This window comes from Lepidochelys kempii, chromosome 5, assembly GCF_965140285.1.
Source record: "Lepidochelys kempii isolate rLepKem1 chromosome 5, rLepKem1.hap1, whole genome shotgun sequence".
Lineage (NCBI taxonomy): Eukaryota > Metazoa > Chordata > Testudines > Cheloniidae > Lepidochelys > Lepidochelys kempii.
The window spans coordinates 92,131,667-92,153,425 of record NC_136384.1 but is presented as its reverse complement, the minus strand read 5'-3'; the positions used below and the strand labels follow the sequence as shown (position 1 = coordinate 92,153,425).

Below are 21,759 nucleotides of genomic sequence, written 5' to 3'. Positions count from 1 at the left end.
GTGATGAACGTTGCTTGGAGTATGCCAGTGAGGGAGGACCCCAGCAGAGCTGGATTTTTTGCTCTAAGTAAATGTTAGCCACATATGTTTTATAATAAACTCATTCAGAACACTAAGTTACAGGAAAAAGTCATCCTCTCCAAGTAACATGCATTTAGACAGAAGAAGCTGGTGGTAATGGGACCGACATACTAGTTTAAAAAAACGAAACTGTGTACTTTTGCCTATGAGTTTTTGTAACCATAAAAATGTCATCATAAAAGCATACAGGGTTTTGATTTTGAAAATATGGTCATCTTTCCCATTGCATATGCAATATTGAAAGCTACTTCTCATATAAAGTCATCCAAGCTAGAAACATATTTAGAAATCTTAAAATAACAAAAATAGAAAATTAATGTTAGGACTGTGACCTAGGTCTGTATTAGAAAGAGAGAAATTTCAGCTGGAAGTTTAAAATTTCCACAAATCCTGCAGGGCGCTCTGCAAGATCACATTTCCAGATTCTTGCATGGAGGGACAGGAATGAATAGCAGAGGCTGACATGGGGAGGGGGGTGCAGAGCCTTTGATGATGTAAATTGTCATAGCTCCATTGAAGTCAGTGGAGTTAGTACAATTTACACCAGCTAAGGATCTGTGCCAGAGAATACAGCCAGGCTACATTACAGCAGCATCTGTACTGTATTTACTTTATAAATTATTTTGGGTTTTTTTGTATATTTGTATAACTTTCCATAAAAGATTTAGAGGGACAAAGTAAATAAAGCTATGAAATAAATAAGGACTATATTAAACCAAGTTTATGGAAGTGTTTCTATGATTTATCCTAAAGTCTGTCTCAGTCATCACTGCAATTATACAAGGGCTACATCCATCCTCAGAGAAACCTAAAGTGGATGATGAATGGGGGCACAAAACTCTATAAGGTTCCTTTGATTTACATTTGTGTAAGAGCAAGAAGAATCAGTCCCTTGATCCTTAACAGATAACAGATTTATTGTGGAAGTGAAAGAAAGGCATATTAGAATGAATAAAATATGTGCCTGCCATAACTCAGAAAACATAGACCTTTGTTGCCTCATGTCACCATCTAAACTTGGTTTAATATACTCCTTATTTATTTAATATCTTTATTTACTTTGTCCCCCTAAATATTTTATAGAAAGTTATAAAAATATACAATTTACCTCTAGACCTGATTTGGTTCAAATGTATACAATATTTTCGAAAGAAAAGATGTTCTTTTTTTAACCAGACACACAGGCCGTTGGAGGAAAAGACCCTGGCCTATCTCAGATATGTGGTTATGGTCATGTACTGTGGTAGATCAAATACTTAAGGTTCTAGTAGTTTTAGAGATGAACCCTAATCATAACACAGGATCCAACAAAACTCAGACTTTGGGGATGTGTGCTTCTGTGTCAAAAATATGACTGCCAAAACAGTGATTCAAATGAGAGTTCCAGATCTAAAATTCACTTGAAGTTCACATTTTGTTCTGAATTTCTCAGCTGTCCCATCTCAAGTTGATATCGGACAGAGAGGACATGCACAGTTACAAGAAAAACAAACCGGGTTCAAATAATTTCTTTGAGGCGTGCAAAAATCACCTGCAGCCAGTGGATGGAAACAGACCCAGATATTCAAAGTAAAATCAGGCTGTTGGATATCCAAATGCACAAGTGAGTGAAAAAGTTCCATATGCTCTGGATGGTAACTTTTTTATATTCCATACTTGTGAAGCACCATGTGCATTGTTCTGGTTATTTACAATGGAAAATGTTATTTTGGCTCCAAAGCAATGTCTGTGGACATGGGTTTTTTCCTTATATTTCTATTACTTGTGCCTTTATTTACCACAGTTTCCTAAAAGATTGCTGTGGAAATACAGCAGCCTTGGGGAATAACTGACTTCACAGAATGACTGTGAGAGAGAATGACACTCTCCTAAGTACCTGCTAAAGAGATCTTGGCAGCATCCAACTACTTCTGTGGTGTTGCTTGGCAAATTTGTTGCATTGAAGGCATCCCCTAATAATATGTGGCATGGAACCTCCACAACCGGTACAGATAATATTCCTGGAAATTGAATACAGTGGTGTCAGTTTCCTTAAATAATAATAGAAATCTCTAGGTGTGTGTCTTCACTAGGAAAAGAGATGTGTTCTTACCTCATGTTAGCTAACGGGATAGCTAACACGAGGTAAAACCATAGTGACAACAAGGCAAGTTGTAGGTTAAATAGGAAATAGCAGGTCAAGGTAAAGGTTAACTCGTGAAACTACAAACTGCTGTGTCTTCATTAGGATTTTTTACCTCGTGTTAGTTACCACGTGTTACCTAAAGCAAGATAAGAATATTCCTTTTTTCCTGAATACAGGGCCTAAGATACCATACTAAATTCAGAGAAGAGTGATGGACAGTTTCTCCCATTTGTATCACATGACACAAAACACCGCTGAAACATGAGAGGCCAGATTCTGGGTGAAGCTCATTCATTTCAGACACATCAAATCCTTTGTTCCAGTTCTGAAATAACCTCTCTTTAGTGGACAGCTATCTGCCTTCCTCATGCTTCTTGCTAGACACTGACTGATGTCATTTTCCAAATAAGTTCTTACATATTGGTTGACATTTCAAGGGTTTATCTCCTGCCAACCAGTAAGGGAAAACCTTTTTAGTGATGGTGGTATCAGGTCTGTATGGGTGTGTCTGCACTTGGAGCTAGGGGTGTGATTCCCAGCCTGCATAGGCATGCTCACGCTAGTTCTCATTCATCTAATGCACTGCAAATAGTAGTGCAGCTGGGGCAGCGGTGAGTAGCAGCCAGGGCTAGCCATGCAGGGTATAGCCCTTCTTGACCCCCATGGATACATACTCAGCACGGCTAGCCCATGCCATTGCTGCCTGTGCGACCCCTGCTACGCTACTATTTTTAGTGCACTAGCTCAATGAACGCTAGCTCAAATATGTCTACATGAGCTGGGAGGTATGAGCCCATTTCCAAGTGTAGACATAGCCTCTGAGAGACCAACAGTGACTGGAGTTTGAGCATGGCAGTCAGTGGCCCATGAATTTATAAGGAGCTTGAGCCTAAAGGTAAAATATTTGAAAGTGTCTAAGTGACTTAGGAATCTAATGGGACTTAGGTTCCTAAGGGTCAAATTTTCAAAAGTATTTAGGTGCCTAATTTCAATGGAAGTTAAGTGTTAACCTGCTTAGGCACTTTTGAAAATTCAAAATTCACTACGTGACTATCTGCATCTTTAGGCACCTAAATACCTCTGAAAATTCTAAGTCACTTAATCACTTCTGAAATTTTACCCTAAAATCTCCTCACATATTGGTTTCATGTCAGTGTGACTTTGTTGACTAATATGGAGTCACTCCTGATTTACATCAGCATAAGTAAGCAGAGAATCAGGCCCATTGTTTTGGTAGCTTTGGGCATAAATTTTAAGTTTTGCTAAGCATTTTCCAAAATATAAAATACATTTTCCAAAGTATAAAATGGTCTGAGGAGAACCACGTTAATTTATGTCTATGGAGTTTCAGGACTTGGTCCCATGTCTATAGATTCTCAGAAAGTGGGTTACCAGAAATTACTGGGGTATCAGAATTTGTTCTCGGCATAAGAAAAGCATTAACTATAGCAGAAGTGTGTGGAATACAATTTTCTTTCCACAGTAGATTTTGGTATATACAGGAGATTTGCCTATGGATATTCCGAGTTCTTAGTCAACCCAGGACCTTCAAATGACACTATTTGCTAAGATTTTCTAATGCCTCAGTTTTTCCATGTAAGATAAAGTTGTCATTTGTCAAAAACTCAGAGCTGTGGAACTCATGTAATGTCAAGGGTACTAATTTCATAGCTTTCAAAAAATGGAAAGAGCTACATAGGGCCATAGTGAAAAAAACCTGATATACTTAAAAGTGGTCTTTTCTGATCTGGGACATGATCTGGCTGTGCTATTTATGCACCAAGATCCAGTCTAAAAACTAAAAAAGCATCAATTTTCTGATTTTGATAATGACAGTTCTGGATATTACATGCTCAGAAAGGAAACTGCAAGAGGGATAGTTAGGGGAAAAAACTGTTGCACAATTTAATCACAGCTGATTTTTTTTTTTTTTGAAATCTCACTAACTGGCTAATGAATTAACCCCTTCAGTAGTATGATTCCTGATATTACATCCTCTTTTCATTTCCTCTCTGAGATAGTAATTTCTTTGTAACTCATGACTCAACTTGAGACTTTTACTCACATTTTGATGGGATTTTGAAACTAAAGGCCTAGTTTCTGATCTCACTTATACTGGAGTAACTTAATTGACTTCCCTGCTGTGACTCCTGATTTACCCCACTCTGAGAATGGAATCAGGCCCATTAAAAAGAAAAGTACTCTATTTCCCCAACCCCTCCCAATCTTGTATTTCTTCTTTGCCTTCTAGTTCTAAATTAAACCAGGATAAAGATGTGGGTGAGGTCCTATAACTCACCTGTAACTGGTAATTATAATTTCTTCTAGATGTATCAGTAATTATACATTGCCTAACAAATTTTAAAATTGATAAATTAGATGTAAAAGACAGACTAGGCAAAGTCTTTTTATATGCCAAATTCCAGGAGCTCTTCCTCACTAACAACTTTTAACCCTCTCAAAGCGAGGAGCACTTACAGGTAGGTCGATAACATGAATGATCTAGTTAGAAAATTAGTGTACTGACACACTGACACCTCGTGGTCAGTCAGAGATATTACAAATTTATACACAGTACCTGCAATACAAGCTGTCATGAAGCAGGCGACAGTACCAGCAATCATCGCCCTAAAGGCAGTATCAGCAATGTCTCTTTTTTTGGAAGGAGCAATAGATGCTGGAAAGAAAATTAGAAAAAAATCAAATAAAGAGGGGATGAAATTCCTAGGAAGCATATCCTCTAGAAAAGCAAATTGCAAGTCACGGTACTGACAAATAGGGGAAAGTAAAATAAATCTGATGTTCTCAGTGACGTATGCAAACACAAAGTATATACACATTTTTCTTCCTATTAAAAGGTGGGCTGCAAATAAAAAATGTAATTTCCATTTACCTCAACAATATGTGCTGAATACCCGACTGAAGCAGGCTAATAGGTACCAACTACAGTCAAACCACTTTTTTCCCTTGTATCAGATTGTCACACCCATTGATTTCTGCTCATCTGTGCTGCCCCAGAACACACCATTCTCTGACAGCAGAGCTGTCACAGAATCCAGTGCAGACAGGAGAGAGCCTATATGGGATCAGGTAAGACTATTTTAAAAAATACATTCTGGTTTTCAAAGTTCATTTTTAATTTTTTGATACTCCTGAAAAACAGGGAAGTTGGAAGTTGTTTATAAACGGATTCACTTATGTGGTGTTCTTATAGAAAGCAAACCAATATTTTCCAAAATACCAGCAAGAACACAACGAACCTAATGAAATGGTTTATTTTGTGCAAAGCGTGAGGGTTTGCTCTGTAGCACTGGCTGTCAATGGCCAAGAAGGGAGGGTACAACAGTAGAGGACGGCCAGGGCGTAGGAATGCCCTGACCACATCCCCAGCCACAGGAGTGGAGCATAGGGACTGCCACAGCAGCTTTACATCACCCAAGGATCCCACTAAAGAAGGCGAGCTCTTCAGTGGCTGATTCATTCAGGTTTAGGGCAGCTTTACACTGGGGAGAGGCAAAAGCTGCCCTAATGCAGCTGAGAATCAGGGCCTTGCTGATGTGTTGCAGTTCATCAAAAATGTATCCCACAGAGTGGTTTTTTTTTAATTATACACACAAAAAATTGTCAAAATGAGAAATAGATATTGTTCTTACTGAGTCCTCCTATCACCAGTCCCAGAGAACCAAAATTTGCAAATCCACAGAGGGCATAGGTGGCAATGGTTTCAGAACGGATCTAAAAACAAACACACACACCCCTCAGACAGAAAATAAATTATTCAGTTGTTTGAAAGGTTGCAGATGATATAAAATTACTCAAGATAGGTTAAGTCCAAAGTGAAGAATTACAAAGGGAACTCACAAAACTGGGTGACTGGGCAACTAAATGGCAGATGAAATCCAGTGTTGATAAATGCAAAGTAATGCAGATTGGAAAACATAATCCCAACTATACATACAAAATGATGGGGTCAAATTAGCTGTTACCACTCAAGAAAGAGATCTTGAAGTCATTGTGGATAGTTCTCTGAAAATACCGTTGCAATGTGGAGCTGCTGTCAATGTTAGGAAGCATTAGGAAAGGGATAGATAAAAAACGAAGTATCACAATGACACTATATAAAGCCATGGTACACCCATACCTTGAATACTGAATGCAGTTCTGGTTGCCCCATATCAAATATATATATATATATATTGCAAAAGGTACAGAGAAGGGCAACAAAATGATTAGGGAGGTGGAACAGCTTCCATATGAGAGATTAAAATAACTGGGACTGTTCAGCTTGGAAAAGAGATGACTAAGGGGGGGATACGATAGAGATCTATAAAATCATGACTGGTGTGGAGAAAGTGAATAAAGAGGTGTTATTTATGCCTTCATACACCACAAGGACCAGGGGTCACCCAATGAAATGAATAGGCAACAGGTTCAAAACAAACAAAAGAAAGCACTTCACACAATGCACAGTCAATCTGTGGAACTCATTTCCAGGGCATGTTGTGAAGGCCAGAGTATAACTGGGTTCAAAAGAATTAGATAAGATCATGGAGGATAGGTCCATCAATGGGTATTAGTCAAGATGGTCAGGGATGCAACCCCATGGCTCTGGGTTTCCCTAAGTGTCTGTTGGCAGCAGCTGGGATTGGACAACAGGGGATGGATTATGCAAAGATTTTCCTGTTCTGTTTATTCCCTCTGAAGCATCTGGCATTGGCACTGTCAGAAGACAGGATATTGGGCTAGATGGACCATTGGTCTGACCCAGTATGGCTGTTCTTATGTTCTTAAAATAATAGAGCTGTGGTTTATGGGCTTTACTTGTCCACTGCTGACTCACATAACAAGTATGTGATGAAAAATGCACCTTGGTCTAGAGGACTAAACACAAGACTTAGAGCTAAGAGCTCCTGCATCCTCTCAGTCCCGCTCTGCCACTAACTCATTCTATGGGCAAAACACTTAATCTCTTTCTCTCTCGGTTAGCTTATCTAGAAATTTGGATACTCACATACCTCAAGAGGTTCTGTGAGGATTCATCAGCTGATGTTTGTTACGCTTGTTGAAGCACTATATCAAATTCTAAGTATCATTATTGTTTATTAGCAGGTCTCGTTGAACTGAATTCTAGTAATTCATAGATTCTAAGGCCAGAAGGGACCATTGTGATCATCTAGTCTGACCTGTACAGCACAGGACATAGAACTTTCCCAAAATAATTCTTGTTTGAGCTAGATCAGATCTTATAGAAAAACATCCAATCTTGGTTTCAAAGTTATCAGTGATGGAGAATCTACCACAACCCTTGATAAATTGTTCCAATGGCTAATTACCCTGACAGTTAAAAATTTATGTCTCACTTCCAGCCCGAATTTGTCTAGCTTCAAATTCTAGCCATGGGATTGTGCCATACCTCTCCCTGCTAGACTGAAGAGGCTATTAATAAATATATGTTCTCCATGTAGGTACTTATAGACCCATGGTTCTCAACCTATTTACCACTGTCGGCTGCATATGCAGCTCTCTGTGTGTTGTGTGGGCCACATCAACACAGCATATATACTATCTGTACAACTACCAAAAAAAAAAAAGTTTAGTATTTGTTATATGACAGCCATACAATTAAAATTGATATAGTACCTTTCATTTCAACACTCGCAAACGTCTATGAAGAGCATTTTAAATTAGCAAAACAAGTCAAAAAATAAACTGTTACATTAATTAATTTACTACAAGGGTTATACCTCTGTACAGTTATAGACTATAATCAAGTCACCCTTTAATCTTATTTTTGTTAAGCTAACTAGATGGAGCTTCTTGTGTCTATCACTGTAAGGATTTTCTAATCTTTTAGTCATTTTTGTGGCTTTTCTTTGAACCCTCTCCAATTCATCTTTGAATTGTGGGCACTAGAACTGGACACTGTATCGAGCAGTGGTCACACCAGTGCCAAATGCTGAGGTAAAATAACCTCTCTATTTCTCTTGAGATTTCCCTCTTTATGCATCCCAGCTCAAGTTCAGATGATTAAAAGGGGTTGTCTGGATTAGGACTGAAAATCCCAGAGGGTTTGATTATCCAAGCTGGGTTAGGGCCCCTGCACTAGCTGGAAATGCTGCACCTTAGGAGGCATTCACTCTGAGGTAGGACAGGTGGTGGTACTTGCTGAATGCTTCCTTCAGGGGAAAGGAGCACATTTAAATTGTTATTGGGGCTCCTCAGGAACCCAAGGGGCAGAGTTGGGATCAGTGCATTCCCTGGCTGCCTTTGTCCATACCTGCTCCCTGACCAGTACCATCTTCTTTTGGGGGCAATTCTTGCTCACTGTGGGCCTGAGAGCACAGAGAAGTTTGTATTGCTTTCCATTTCCAGATGCTCACCTCTTTCCTCAATGGACTTTCCACTGACAAGAGCCACTTGCAGGGTATATGATAGCTTCCCGAGGGTGAAACTAGGCTACAGTCCTTGAAGAAGCCAACCTAGTTGAAAGCTTTGCTCCCTGCATCCCTTTCCCCACTAACTACATTTTAAGCCCACACTGAAGTCTGATGAGTGCTCTCATAGGTTTCCTGTTGATTAGAAGCTCCTTTGTTCCTGCTCTGGTTTTCTGATAACCAATTTCTAGATATTTGCAGTCATGCGGCACATATGCAGGAGAATGCTCGTCAAGTACTCACTGTATCTGCTTTCCCTAGAAACGGCTTTGTTTCCTATGATTTTTCTGCCTTCACTTGTACTCTCCTAGCTTTGAAAAACAGGAAGCCTTGTTGTTATAGGCTGTGGGGGTGGATCCATCAGAGTGCTCGCTCTCTCTGTGAGCACATAGATATATTAGAGGGGTCTGAGGTTGAATATAAATTAAATCTGAAATCTGAAAACCCAAACACTCTCATGTCCAAGTCATCAGGTCACACTTAAAATTGCTACTGGCAATGTCCAACTCCTGCAATAATAAAAGGAGGACTTGTGGCACCTTAGAGACTAACAAATTTATTTGAGCATAAGCTTTCGTGAGCTACAGCTCACTTCATCAGATGCATGCAGTGGAAAATACAGTGGGGAGATTTATATACACAGAGAACATGAAACAATGGGTGTTACCATACACACTGTAAGGAGAGTGATCAGGTAAGGTGAGCTATTACCAGCAGGAGAGCGGGAGGGGGCGGGGGACGGGACAAAACAGTCGGAGAACACTTCAATCTCTTTGGTCACTCAATTACAGACCTAAAAGTGGCAATTCTTCAACAAAAAAACTTCAAAAACAGACTCCAACGAGAGACTGCTGAATTTGAATTAATTTGCAAACTGGATACAATTAACTTAGGCTTGAATAAAGATTGGGAGTGGATGGGTCATTACACAAAGTAAAACTATTTCCCCATGTTTATTACCCCCCAGTTCCTCACATGTTCTTGTCAACTGCTGGAAATGGCCCACCTTGATTATCACTACAAAAGGTTCCCCCCACCCCTGCTGGTAATAGCTCACTTTACCTGATCACTCTTGTTACAGTGTGTATGGTAACACCCATTGTTTCATGTTCTCTGTGTATATAAATCTCCCCACTGTATTTTCCACTGCATGCATCCGATGAAGTGAGCTGTAGCTCACAAAAGCTTATGCTCAAATAAATTTGTTAGTCTCTAGGGTGCCACAAGTCCTCCTTTTCTTTTTGCGGATACAGACTAACACGGCTGCTACTCTGTAACCTGTCATCCTGCAATAATAATCCTTTGCACCACAGCATAGGTGCAGCAGGATGAAAGGGATATGTCCCTCTCAATGCAGATGCAAGACTAATGCAGTCCCATTCCTGATTTCCCCCCCTTCCCTCCAACCTTTGTATGTGGTTGCATCACTAATTCCTCTGTGGCTCTGCCACTCCCTCCCTCTGTGACCTTGGGAAAATCTCTTAACCTCTGAGCCTCCCATGTTTCTACATCTGTAAAATGAGTGTGATATTTATTTTACTCAAATCTACCTTCAGTGAGGGGGAAAATGATACTTTGCAAAGTGCTTTGAAACCTATGGATACAAATTCTTATATGAGTGCTGTGCATGATTATTATTTTCTCATGTGAGGATCTCAAGATCTTTACCAAGGGAGTTAGTTTGACTCCCTCTATGAACCAATAATAGTGAAAGTAGCTCTTCTGTGTCACAGATGATAACAATAAAGTGAGATGTGACCAGATAGCCAACAGCATCCATCTTTCAAAGTTCAGGTTCACCCAGAGATTTAGAGCCACATACTGCTCCTTGCTAGGGTACAATGGGTTAATAACTCTGCTGTTGGAAAATAATCCATGGGATCTTTAATGACCATAAGTGGTTAGGATATCAATTTTAAATTTTATTTGAAGAGAGGGCACCGGCAGTATCACACAACACTGGGTCACAGATTCAATACTGGCTCATAAGCATGGATGGCCAAAAAACAAGGATTCTGTTTTGTTGAAAACATTTTGCGGTTTTGACATATAGTTTTGTTCCCATGAAGGACAAAAATGAGACACTTGAAATTTTTCACATAAAACACATGAGAGAGTCCTCCCTGATTCAGAGCAGGTTCTTGAACCTGGGTGTCCCACATCCCCAGTGAATGCCCTAATCAGCATTGAGGTGCCTGGGGCTCTCTTTCTCTCTCTCATTTTGACCAGAAATTCTATTGGGAAAATTTTTACCGGAAAAAGTTTTCTCTAAATTTATTTGACCAGCGCCACTCAGAAAGAAAACTGCCACCTAACTAGGTCTTGTCTATCTTGGCGATTTGCCCTGATTCCACCAATCAGAACCAAGCCAGGCCCTATTGGTGCAAACCATGAACTTGGGCTTCCAACTAGTGTAGCTACATTTGTGCCTGGCCATTCAGTACTGGAGTCAGGACAAATTCCCAATAGGGACAAGACCTTAGTCTTTAATACCACTTTCTGCAGCACACTGGGCTTTCCTTAGAGTTCTTTAATCCTAGAACTGACCAGGCCTGACCTTGTCTGGCTTGTGGGATCTGACATGCTCTCAGCCCAGGATGGCATGGCTGCAAGAACATAGCAGGGTCTGGAGAAGGCTGAACTTCAGTACTTGAGGTCCATTGGGGAAAGATAAAAAGAGATTTAACACAAGAAAAAATGTCAAAGTAATGGGCCATATTCATCCCTGTTGTGATTCCACTAAAATCAGTGGAGTGCCATCAGGTAAGAATTGGGCCCAGTAAATCAGTAGACTAGAAAATGTTACTCACAGTCATATATTGCTTCACGCCATCAATGAACACTGGCCCACCTTTCTCCCGCAAGTGGATCAATGTTGAAAGACGCTCATAAGCCACAAATTCATTGAAGAAAGTCTTGTAACCGAGGAGTCCACCGACAATAAAACTGTCTTCCCAGTCTACCCCCATCATAAAAGAAAATGGCATGAAGACATAAGCGCAAATGATCTGCAAAATATACAAGACAGAGAGGAGGGCCGGGTGCACAAGCCCAAATATTTGATAACCACAAAAGAAAACGTCAATCAAAGAATGAAGGTATCTGCTAAATTCTTTAAAATAAACTTCTACATATTTTTAAAAAAAGTATACAAAAATAGTTTTTGGCATCTTGCTGCTCTCTCTCTAATAGTCTGGGGATTTTTAATGGTAAGGTCTACCTGAATTATCACAAAAGTAGCAATTTAAGACTCAGATCCAACCAAAGTACTTAAGCATATAGTTTAATTTTATGCCTCAAGTTAAACACATGCTTAAAAGCTTTGTTGGCTTGTGGCCTAAAATGGGGGCTGTGGTTCAGGGAATTGGTAAGAGAGATGGAGGGTTAATTTCTCATCTGACATAATCTGGTAAAGCTACACTGAGAAAATGAGTGTTAAAAAATGTTAACTAACATGTTTTAACTACTATGTTGACCACCACCTAGGGTAGACAGTGTTTGTCTATATATAAAAGATGTACAGCTTTAGCTATATTGGTATAGTTAAGCCATATACTCCCTCCTTGTATTCTTCTTATTCTTGTATGGGAAGAGGAATAAGCTAGACTAGTACAAGGCAACTTTATACCAGTATAATTGTGCACTTTTAGGCTGATAATATTTTGGTAAAAAATATCACCCCCACGACCAAAATAGCTATACCTGTTCAAAAACTGCACGTAGACCAGGCCAGAGACAATCTGGTTTAAAAAGTCTCTTAGCCCAGCAAAAAAGATATAGGTATGTCTTACAATAAAAATCTACAAACTCAGCTAACACAAGTTTGTCTAAACTAGGAACTAAGTGCAGTTTCTGATGCACCTGATTTTCCCCGTGGAAGGGCTGGTCTAAACTGGAAAGTTAGGTCACCTTAACTACACCACTATGGGCTGTGAAAAATTTCACCCCCTCTCCGATGTAATTAAGTTGACCTAAGCCCTGATGTAGACACTGCTAGGTCGACAGAAGAATTCTTCCATTGACCTAGCTCTCAAAGAGGTGGATTTATTACAGTGACGGAAGAACCCCTTCCATCACTGTAGTAAATGTCTACACTATAATGCTATCACTGTGCTGCTGTGCCAGTTCTTGTGTAACATAGCCCTCACAAGCTTTGCCTAGGTAAGGATAAAAGATTCAGTGCAGTGGTCTGAAGCGAAAGCATTGTGGGTGTTTAGTGAAGTGTTAATTGTGTGGCTGGTGCATGCAAATAGCTCTTCTGGTTTTTCTATTCATTGAAGGTAGCTCTGGCACAGACTAGAGCTAAAGCAAACTCACTCTGCACAAAATGGCAGTCTCTTTGGGGTGAAGTCATAGACATTTATGGCTACAGAATGTTTACATTGCAACAGGTATTTTTCACAGATTATCTTGTTATACAGGGATTTAAAGGAGTTCTTTTTAAAAGAAATATATATTTAAATATACAATGTTTGATTAAAAAAATCACTGGCATTTTTCTTTAAGAAAGACAAATCATGAAAAAAAAGTTATGAGGACAATACCTCAAAGTTCAGCTGTGGATAGTTAAACATATTCCCCAACCAAGACAGTGCTGAATCAACGAAAGAGAGCAAAGCAAGGAAGGCGATCAGGTTCACAGCAATGTTTGCCACCAATGGGATGGAGGCAGAGGCACCCTGACTAGCAGCTTCCAGTAGGTTTTTTGAGTCTCTTTATCAAAGAAAACAAAGAGAGACATTTTACAGTTCACGGACAAGTTGAGAAACAGTAAAGGTTACACTGCAGTTGATTATAAACTAGCTATTTACATCACTGGACACCCACCTGGCGCTCTCAGGTGTTCTGGAGGGGTTGCAGAGGGGCCACCATGTGAATGAAGCCTCTAAGAGAAATTCTGGCAGACTCAGAATTCCTTCCAGGAGATCCTAGAAAGTGACCTTGAGGATGGCCTCAAGCTTTGCCATCCTTGGAAAGAGTGGAACATGCTCCTCATTCTTCCCTGGCTCTTTGGGGCTTTGATCCAAGGCCTTCTACAGTCAGTTGCGGCACTCTTTCTATTGACTTCAGTGAACTTTGGATCAGGCCTGGGCACTGCTCATGCCTGCAGGAATGAAGGTGTAGGCACTATGCTCACCACAGGGTTAAGGTCAGGCCTTACACAAAGGTGCAAGCTGATGAAGAGAGGCTCCTTGCATTTTCTGCCTCTTTGCACTCCTCCACAGAGATTTTCTTCATCAAAAATTATATGCACTGAATGCTCTGATTTTTGTATGCAAAATAATCCACCCACCTTCGCTTTTGCTTACAGACATTTAGTAAGTGCTTCTGAGTAAAGCAAAGGCAACAATAAACAAATAGAAAAACATCCTGTAGAATTGTACTGGACTTTTGCAGTTCTGTCTCTGTGAAAATGCCAGTGGGACAGCTAAACCTCTGTACAGCTCAGTGTGTAATTAGTGTAATATGTGCAAAAGCAGTGTACAGCTCTCATCAATATATAATATTTGAGCACCTATGTATATTGCTGTTTCTAGGCATAGATCTACTTACCCTTTCTCCATTTTTATACCACTCTTCAGAGTTATTTGGGGTATTTTAGTCTCAGGCCAGAATAGTTTGGAGATAGCCAGTGATGCTGGTGCTGACATCACAGAAGCAGTTAGTAAATGGGACGCTGAAACCTGGAATTCCAGATGCCAGAAAATAAGTTTTGGTCAATTCATCTCAACAGCACATAGAAACAACAACAAAAATTCCAGAGAAAGGCAATGAAAATCATTAGACGCCTGGACGATTTTTCATACAAAAAGAGCTTGAAAGAACCAGCATTGTTTATCTGGGAGAAGAGTAAGCAGCAGTATGATACAGGGATACAAAATAGTGAATAGTATGGAGAAGGCCACCTGTTTACCTCTGGTGATAACACCCATCCCAATCTGGTGGCACCAAGTCCCAAATACCGAGGTGGGCTAGGGAGAGGAAGAGTAGCACTCCTGAGGGTGAAGCCAGCTTTCAGGAGCAGTGACTCCCACTGGCAGAAGCTGTGGCAAAATCAGCAATGGGGGAGTGAGAATCAGACCACGTAGCCTCAAAGCCCCTGGACAGCAGTGATGTCAGCAGACTGCATTCCTCAGCTGGAACTCTGGACATTCTTTCCTTCTTGATTGTTTGGCCTGACCTCCTCCTGCCTATATTCTTTCCACCTTCTCCCACACAGCCCCACCTGCATCTTTTCATCCCTCACCTCCTGCAGTGTCTTGAATCCCCTCCTTCCTTTTCCTGTTCCCTTAGTCCTATTGAACAATTCCCCTCACACTGCCCTTATAATGTATATTTTTAATGGGTTGACAAACATCAAGTTAGTTCCATAGTCAGCCTGATCATTCTGCGTGTATGTTGTATCCCTTTCCCTCATCTGTCTGTCTTGTCAGTTTAGACTGTAAGCAATTTGGGGTGGGAAGTGTCTTTTTATATGATTGCCTAGCACAAAGGGGCCCCAATCCTGAATGGGACCTTTAGGTGCTACCATCATGTAACTAAATAATAATAAATCTCTGAAATATCTGATTGAGGTCACTGCCAGGATCCTGGAGCAGTTGAACCGTGGGTATATTCCACTATGCCAGTTCCTACTGCATGTAAACTATAAATATAAATACATCCATTATTCCCTCTGCACTGGAGCTGGATGAATCTCTATATTACCGAGGTAAACATTTCTGCTACTGAATGCTGCACTAAACGTCAAATCAATGGGTTTAGTCTTCCATACACATATGAAAATAGAGAATTCCTTGTAGTCGTAATGGGAATTACACATATAAACCTTGGACACATTGATGGAAGCATTAAACCCACGATTGGTCAGGAATCTCAGCTACAGACACCTTTCTGATTCAAAGGGCTGTTTGAATTTGAATCCATAATACCCTGAAGGGAATTAGGAGTGCTACAGGTGCAACATGTATAGGGGATTTGAACACGCACTATATTTTCATGATTTATTTTCCCCTCCTTACCCCAAAAGAAATGTATGCTCCTAAGACACTGCCAGCGATGGTTGCGAACCCTGAAGTCATGATCGAGTGGAGTTCAGACTTGGTGACATACGGTAAATAGGGCCTCACTAGAAGAGGAGATTCTGTCTGAAAATGAGAAGCAACTGTCAAATGAATAATTTTGGTACAAACTCTCATAGAGTGACAAGTTATTTTATGAATTAATGCAATACACAGTTCTATCAGAGTGTCTTTGGTGTTATCAGACAGTTAATGTTTGTGCTGATGAATGCTCTGAATATGCATGGGGCTTTCTCAAAGCTAAGTGCTGTTTTTCAGGTAGTGCAATTGTGCTGGACATCCACCTCGCCTGGCTGAAAGTCATTTCTTGGTTGCTGTAATGTAGTGGTTCCTAATCTGTTTTTTTTTTTTTACTGGAATCTCCATTGTCCTGTATGCCTTTGGGCCATGTCCTCACAGTTAACCCCTTATCTTATTTTTCTGCCATTCTCTCTCCTGCCCTTTTCTGTTTCTGTTCACTTCCCCCCCTTCTTATCCTATTTTCATTTTCTACCAGTTTTTTATTTTTTTGCTTTCTTCCTATTTTTAGACTAGTCTACTGCCCTCTTGAGGGGGGTCTGTCTCCCAGCTTCATGCCAGAGCTTCATCTGTGAACATGGTATAACCTTCAGCACTTACCTGATTGTGTGTCATTGCTGATTTATAAACTGATGGAATTCTGGCTCCCAAAAAACCAAGCACCTGGTGCATTAGAGTCCTAACTTCACAGAGAAGGGATGTTTGTTGGAAACAGAAGCTCATTAAATGGTGGTATTTCACTTTCCACTGTCCAGGATTTCTGTCTTTTAATAGGTGGGTGATTAAGGATACTAGCCTATTTTTCTATTTCATAACTCACCTGTCCCACAAATATATTGCCAGCTGCTACTAGGGACTCAACAGGAGATGTCCCCAAGGTAACTTGCATTATCCAACCAACCTAAAAATGATAAATATTACATTAAAAAAATGCCACAATTTGACTCTATGGTTGCAACAGCTGTGTAATACTTGAATATCTCAAATAAAAAGCATTAACAAAATTCCATGCCATGGTACCTTTTTAATGAGCCATTGCATGAATCCAACATGGTAAAGCATAGACATGACTGTGCTGAAGAAAATCACTATTGGCAGGACCTAATTTGGAAACACAAAATAAAGTAACTTACAATTTTAAAGAGTTTTTATTTTCTCTCTGTCTGAAAGAAAAGGCCAATGTCTTTGAGATACATTCTGGTTTTGAAATCTTTTAAAGATCTTGCAAGCTCAATCATTTAACCTCAACTATTCAGTTCAGAAATTGTTTTACTCTGGAACTCCTAGTATTGTTTTCTATGTAGAGCTGTTGAGTTTGGATGACTTGCTTTTCATAGATTTGGATACTTTCCAGCTCAAACTGTGATAGTTTTGTAATGGTTTCATAACAATATATTGCAGGTTGGCTGTAGCCATGTTTAAAGCAGCTCAGTAGTCAGCCACTCAGATACCTACTGGACATTAGCATCTGCAAATATCTAGATCAAAATTCTGTAAACTTTGTGCATGTTTCAGATGTGAGGTTTGGTGGACCTGCATTGCAAAGTTCAGATCTGGAACTACTTACCTACTGTGTGACAGGGTGCTAAGCAGAAAACTGCTTAGCCAACCCTGTGTTACTCCAGCTCCAATTACGGGAGGTAAATTGGAGCTGGGTAGATCACCTGGCTCTGATTGGAGAAGCTGGAACAGCTGCTGCCTCATCAGGCTGGGGCTGGATAAGAGCCCCAGGGGAAGGAAGCAGAAAGAGGGAAGCTGCAGTAGAGGAAAGGCAGTGGGGGAGGAGAGAGGGAGGGGTGCCCCCCTGTGGACTGTAAGAAGGGGACTATGTGTACGGTGGGAGCATAGCTTGTAAATAAAAGCACCAGGTGTAAATCACTGCACCAAGGTCTTTGTGTGACTTTTGCAGTCCAGCGGCGGTAGGAGCCAGGAAGGCCCTGCAGGGACCCCGTTACGCATTTTTATATGAGAACATAAGAATGGCCGTACTGGATCAGACCAATAGTCAATCAAGCCCAGTATTCTGTCTCAGACAGTAGCCAGTGCTAGATGCTTCTGGCACTTAAGGGTTTAGGGACACCCAGAGCATGGGTTTGTGTCCCTGACCATCTTGGCTAATAGCCACTGATAGAACTATCTTCCACAGTTACCTAATTCTTTTTTGAACCCATTTATACTTTTTAGCCTTCACAAAATCCCCTGGCAATGAGTTACATGGGTTGACTGTGCGTTGTGAGAAGCAGTCCTTTGTTATTTTTGTTATAAATCTGCTGCTCATTAATTTAAGTGGGTGACCCCTCATTCTTGTGTTAGGTGAAGGGGTAATTAACACACCCTTATGCACTTTTTCCACACCATTCATGATTTTATAGAGCTCTATCATATCCCCCCTTAGTCATCTCTTTTCTAAACTGAACAGTCCCAGCCATTTTAATCCCTCCTCCTATGGAAGCTATTCCATTCCCCTAATCATTTTCAATGCCCTTCTCTGCATCTTTTTGAATTCTAATATCTTTTTTTGAGATGGGGTGACCAGAACTGTGTGTAGTATTCAAGGTGTGGGTGTAACATGGGTTTATATCGTGGCATTATGATATTTTCTGTTTTATTTTCTATCCCTTTCTTAATGGTTCCTAACATTCTGTTCGCTTTGACTGCTGCTGCTGCACATTGAGTGGATGATTTCAGAGAACTATCCACAATGACTCCAAGATCTTTCTTGAGCGGTAACTGCTAATTTAGACCCCACAACTTTGTATGTATAGTTGTGATTATTTTTTCCAATGTGCATTACTTTGCTCTTATCAACACTGAATTTCATCTGCCATTTTGTTGCCCAGTCACACAGTTTTGTGAGATCCCTTTGTAACTCTTCGCAGTCAGCTCTGGACTTAACTATCTTGAGTAATTTTGTATTTTTGGCAAATTTTGCCACCTCACTGTTCACTCCCTTTTCCAGAACATTTATGAATATGTTAGAACAGCACAGATCCCAGTACAGACCCTTGGGGGACCCTGCTATTTATCTCTCTTTTGTGAAAACTGACCATTTATTTTTACCCTTTGTTTCCTATCTTTTAAGCAGTTACTGATCCATGAGAGGACCTTCCCTCTTATTCCATGACTGCTTAGTATGCTCTAGAGCCTTTGGTGATGGACCTTGTCAAAGGCTTTCTGAAAGTCCAAGTATACAGTATCAACCGGATCACTTTGTCCACATGCTTGTTGACCTCCTCCAAGAATTCTAATAGATTGGTGAGGCATGATTTCCCTTTACAAAAGCCATGTTGCCTCTCTTGTTCTGTATGTATGAATGAAAGGGAAGTTTTAATCTGGATCTTTATAGATTTATGGAACAGACAAAAGGTTCAGGTCCAGATCTGGATCCAAGTTTCCCAGAAGTTTGAGAGGGTTTGGATCAAAGGTTTTGGTTTGGACCCACGTTGACTGGACATTCACAAGGTCAAGGGCAACTTGCTTATCACGCTCCAGTTTAGTTTAGCTGTAGAATAACAACATATACAGTATTAACAAACTCCTCTTCTTGTCATAAGGGGAGCAGAGCTCACCACAATAATAACACCAATTATGTCCGTCTTGGATGTTTGAGCTTTGCAGTAGTGAGCAAAGTCACTAAGTTCCTTAAAAGTAACTCCACGGAGATCTATTCATTGTATGGCAGTGAAACTGAAGGAAAATAACTTTCTTTAAACATACGGTTTAAAAGAATCACAAATGGAGTAACACATGCATGGCCCACAGTCTGGCAGGTAATTAGCTGCTTTTTTCAGAGTAACAGCCGTGTTAGTCTGTATTCGCAAAAAGAAAAGGAGTACTTGTGGCACCTTAGAGACTAACCAATTTATTTGAGCATGAGCTTTCGTGAGCTATCATTTGGTATGTATATATCTTAAACACACAGGAACTCAACATTTCTATGCTAATATGTAATAGGGAAAAAATCTTTCAGTAGAGGTTCATGATAAGCCAGAGAGATTAGTAATGTTTAAACTACTACCTCTAAAGCCAGAAAGCTTTTTAATTGTGCAACTGAAGGAGTCACATGTCATAAATAATGAACATGAACAGATTTAAAAAAAAGTATAAAAAATCAAATGCATCAGTACTAAAGTATTTGTCAATAAATTCAATTCTTAATTCTCCAGAGGAAAGTTACTACCATAACTTACACTGATGAAGTTTGAAAAAAAACCCCTCTCAAAATATATTAATGTGGCTCATAGCCATAACTGCCTCTGTCCTTCAAAAGAGTTAATATTGGGATGCTTCTAGCTTGACTCTGTTCCTCTAATGCATTTAATCTTTTAAATTGATACTAGCTGACAGACAGGGGAACCTTTAGCATTATCTTGTGATAATGGAATTAGATCAGGAATTAGAAGTATCACAAAAGTGAGATTAAATAAACCATCAAATAGCCACCACTCTCTTTTTCTAGGCATAATCCTTACATTAGGTCCCATCCTTCTTCTTATCCCATATCCTATACTTCAACTTGTATCCCTACAAGAGATGCAGCTAAATGGAAATTCCTCAGATTCTTGGAACATGGTTATCCAGCAGGAAAGTACTGCAGGGAGAGGAAGAAGACTGGTGGCCACCAACCTCAAGTAGCAGATCAAAATTACAAGCAAATATCCTTTCCTTTCTCACAGCCCAACTGGAGGCAGAAGGTTTCAGTGTAGCTGGGGGAGTGTGTGACAAGTTGGAGAGGGAAAGAAAGAATGTGCCATTTAAGATCCGACACTTGCTACCCCTCTGTCATTTGCACTACACATGTCAGTGGCCAATGCTGTTACAGGCTTGTCCCTGATAAAATCACTTTACAAACTGTCTTTAAGAAACTGAATTTTTAAAAGTGGTTTCCTGTTGTGCACCTGAAGACAATTACAGGTGCAGTTTTTGTTCCTACAAGTCAGGATGTTCCAATTGTGATCATCTGCACCCTTGCCTGGGTATGGAACGTAGGGTGTTTGTTTTTTAAAAAATCATTCCCTGATTATTTAATATGATAGCAACTTGTGTCAATGGCTTCAACAGAAAGTGGCACACAACCAATTACCATGTATCTAATTACTGAGATGACCTGTCATACCTAGGCTAGCTTTTATCTAGAGCATGGAGGAGTTAATTTGGAAATGTCAGACTTTCCTTCCCTAGTGTGACCCAGAAGAACTGAACTACATGCAGCATGCGATTAAACTATTTTTACACGTTGCGCCCACCCTGATTTTCTCAGTTGTGCTGTGCTCACTGGCCCATATTAGACAAACACAAAGAAAAAGCCCTTAAGGTAACATTAGGGGGGCTGCAAAAGCAGAGCTGTTTTGAATGAAGGAACAACAGCCTTAATTCTCACAATATGCCTAGGTCTTGCAGGGTTCTCTAAATAGGGGGCAGTCACACACATTGTAGATATAGAAAAATCTGTGCACAGCAGGCCAAATTAAGGGTACAGCATCTACCTTTCCTTTTCTTTGTTGGGTTAGTTTTATTGTCAAATACATTTCACAGTCTAAGGTTAAACGCTCCCCTCTGTTCTTCACCAGGGAGCAAACATGCACTGATTGCTTGAAACTGGGCTAGAAAAAGCCGGAGTAGGGTGGACACGAAATGTTGTGCTTCTCAGGCCCCCAGGTAGTTCTTCTTCCCGTGCACCACTCATTTGTAATTCTTCAGGTGTATGGCTACCTGAATCAGAAATAAAAGGGAGATTTTTCCTGTATGCCGCCGCCTCCTCCCCCACCATACTTTCAAGGCTGTGACCATGCGTGAAAAATGTCAGCCCAAAGAGAATACGTAAAAGACAATTAAGAGTAAGGCTATGATTTAGTCACAGGTATTTTTAGTAAGTCATGGACAGGTTGTGGGCAATAACCAAAAAGTCACGGCCCATGACCTGCCCAGGACTTTTACTAAAAATACCCCTAACTAAATCTTAGGTGCTGGGTACGGGGATGCTCCAACAGATGCTGCTGCTCTGGAGGGGGGAGGTTCA

At 40.3% G+C, this 21,759-nt stretch overlaps 1 protein-coding gene across 1 annotated transcript in view; it reads right to left on the bottom strand.

The window, feature by feature from the left end:
• SLC28A3 (solute carrier family 28 member 3) overlaps positions 1-21,759 on the bottom strand; it is a 74,944-nt gene that overhangs the window by 1,062 nt on the left and 52,123 nt on the right. Inside the window, exons 9-17 of the mRNA XM_073346238.1 lie at positions 16,761-16,841; positions 16,561-16,641; positions 15,663-15,788; positions 14,194-14,324; positions 13,185-13,353; positions 11,451-11,648; positions 5,860-5,941; positions 4,785-4,883; positions 1,958-2,081 (exon numbers count right to left, since the gene is read on the bottom strand). Coding sequence (XP_073202339.1) covers positions 1,958-2,081; positions 4,785-4,883; positions 5,860-5,941; positions 11,451-11,648; positions 13,185-13,353; positions 14,194-14,324; positions 15,663-15,788; positions 16,561-16,641; positions 16,761-16,841 — 1,091 coding nt within the window. The remainder of the gene's footprint in view (positions 1-1,957; positions 2,082-4,784; positions 4,884-5,859; positions 5,942-11,450; positions 11,649-13,184; positions 13,354-14,193; positions 14,325-15,662; positions 15,789-16,560; positions 16,642-16,760; positions 16,842-21,759) is intronic.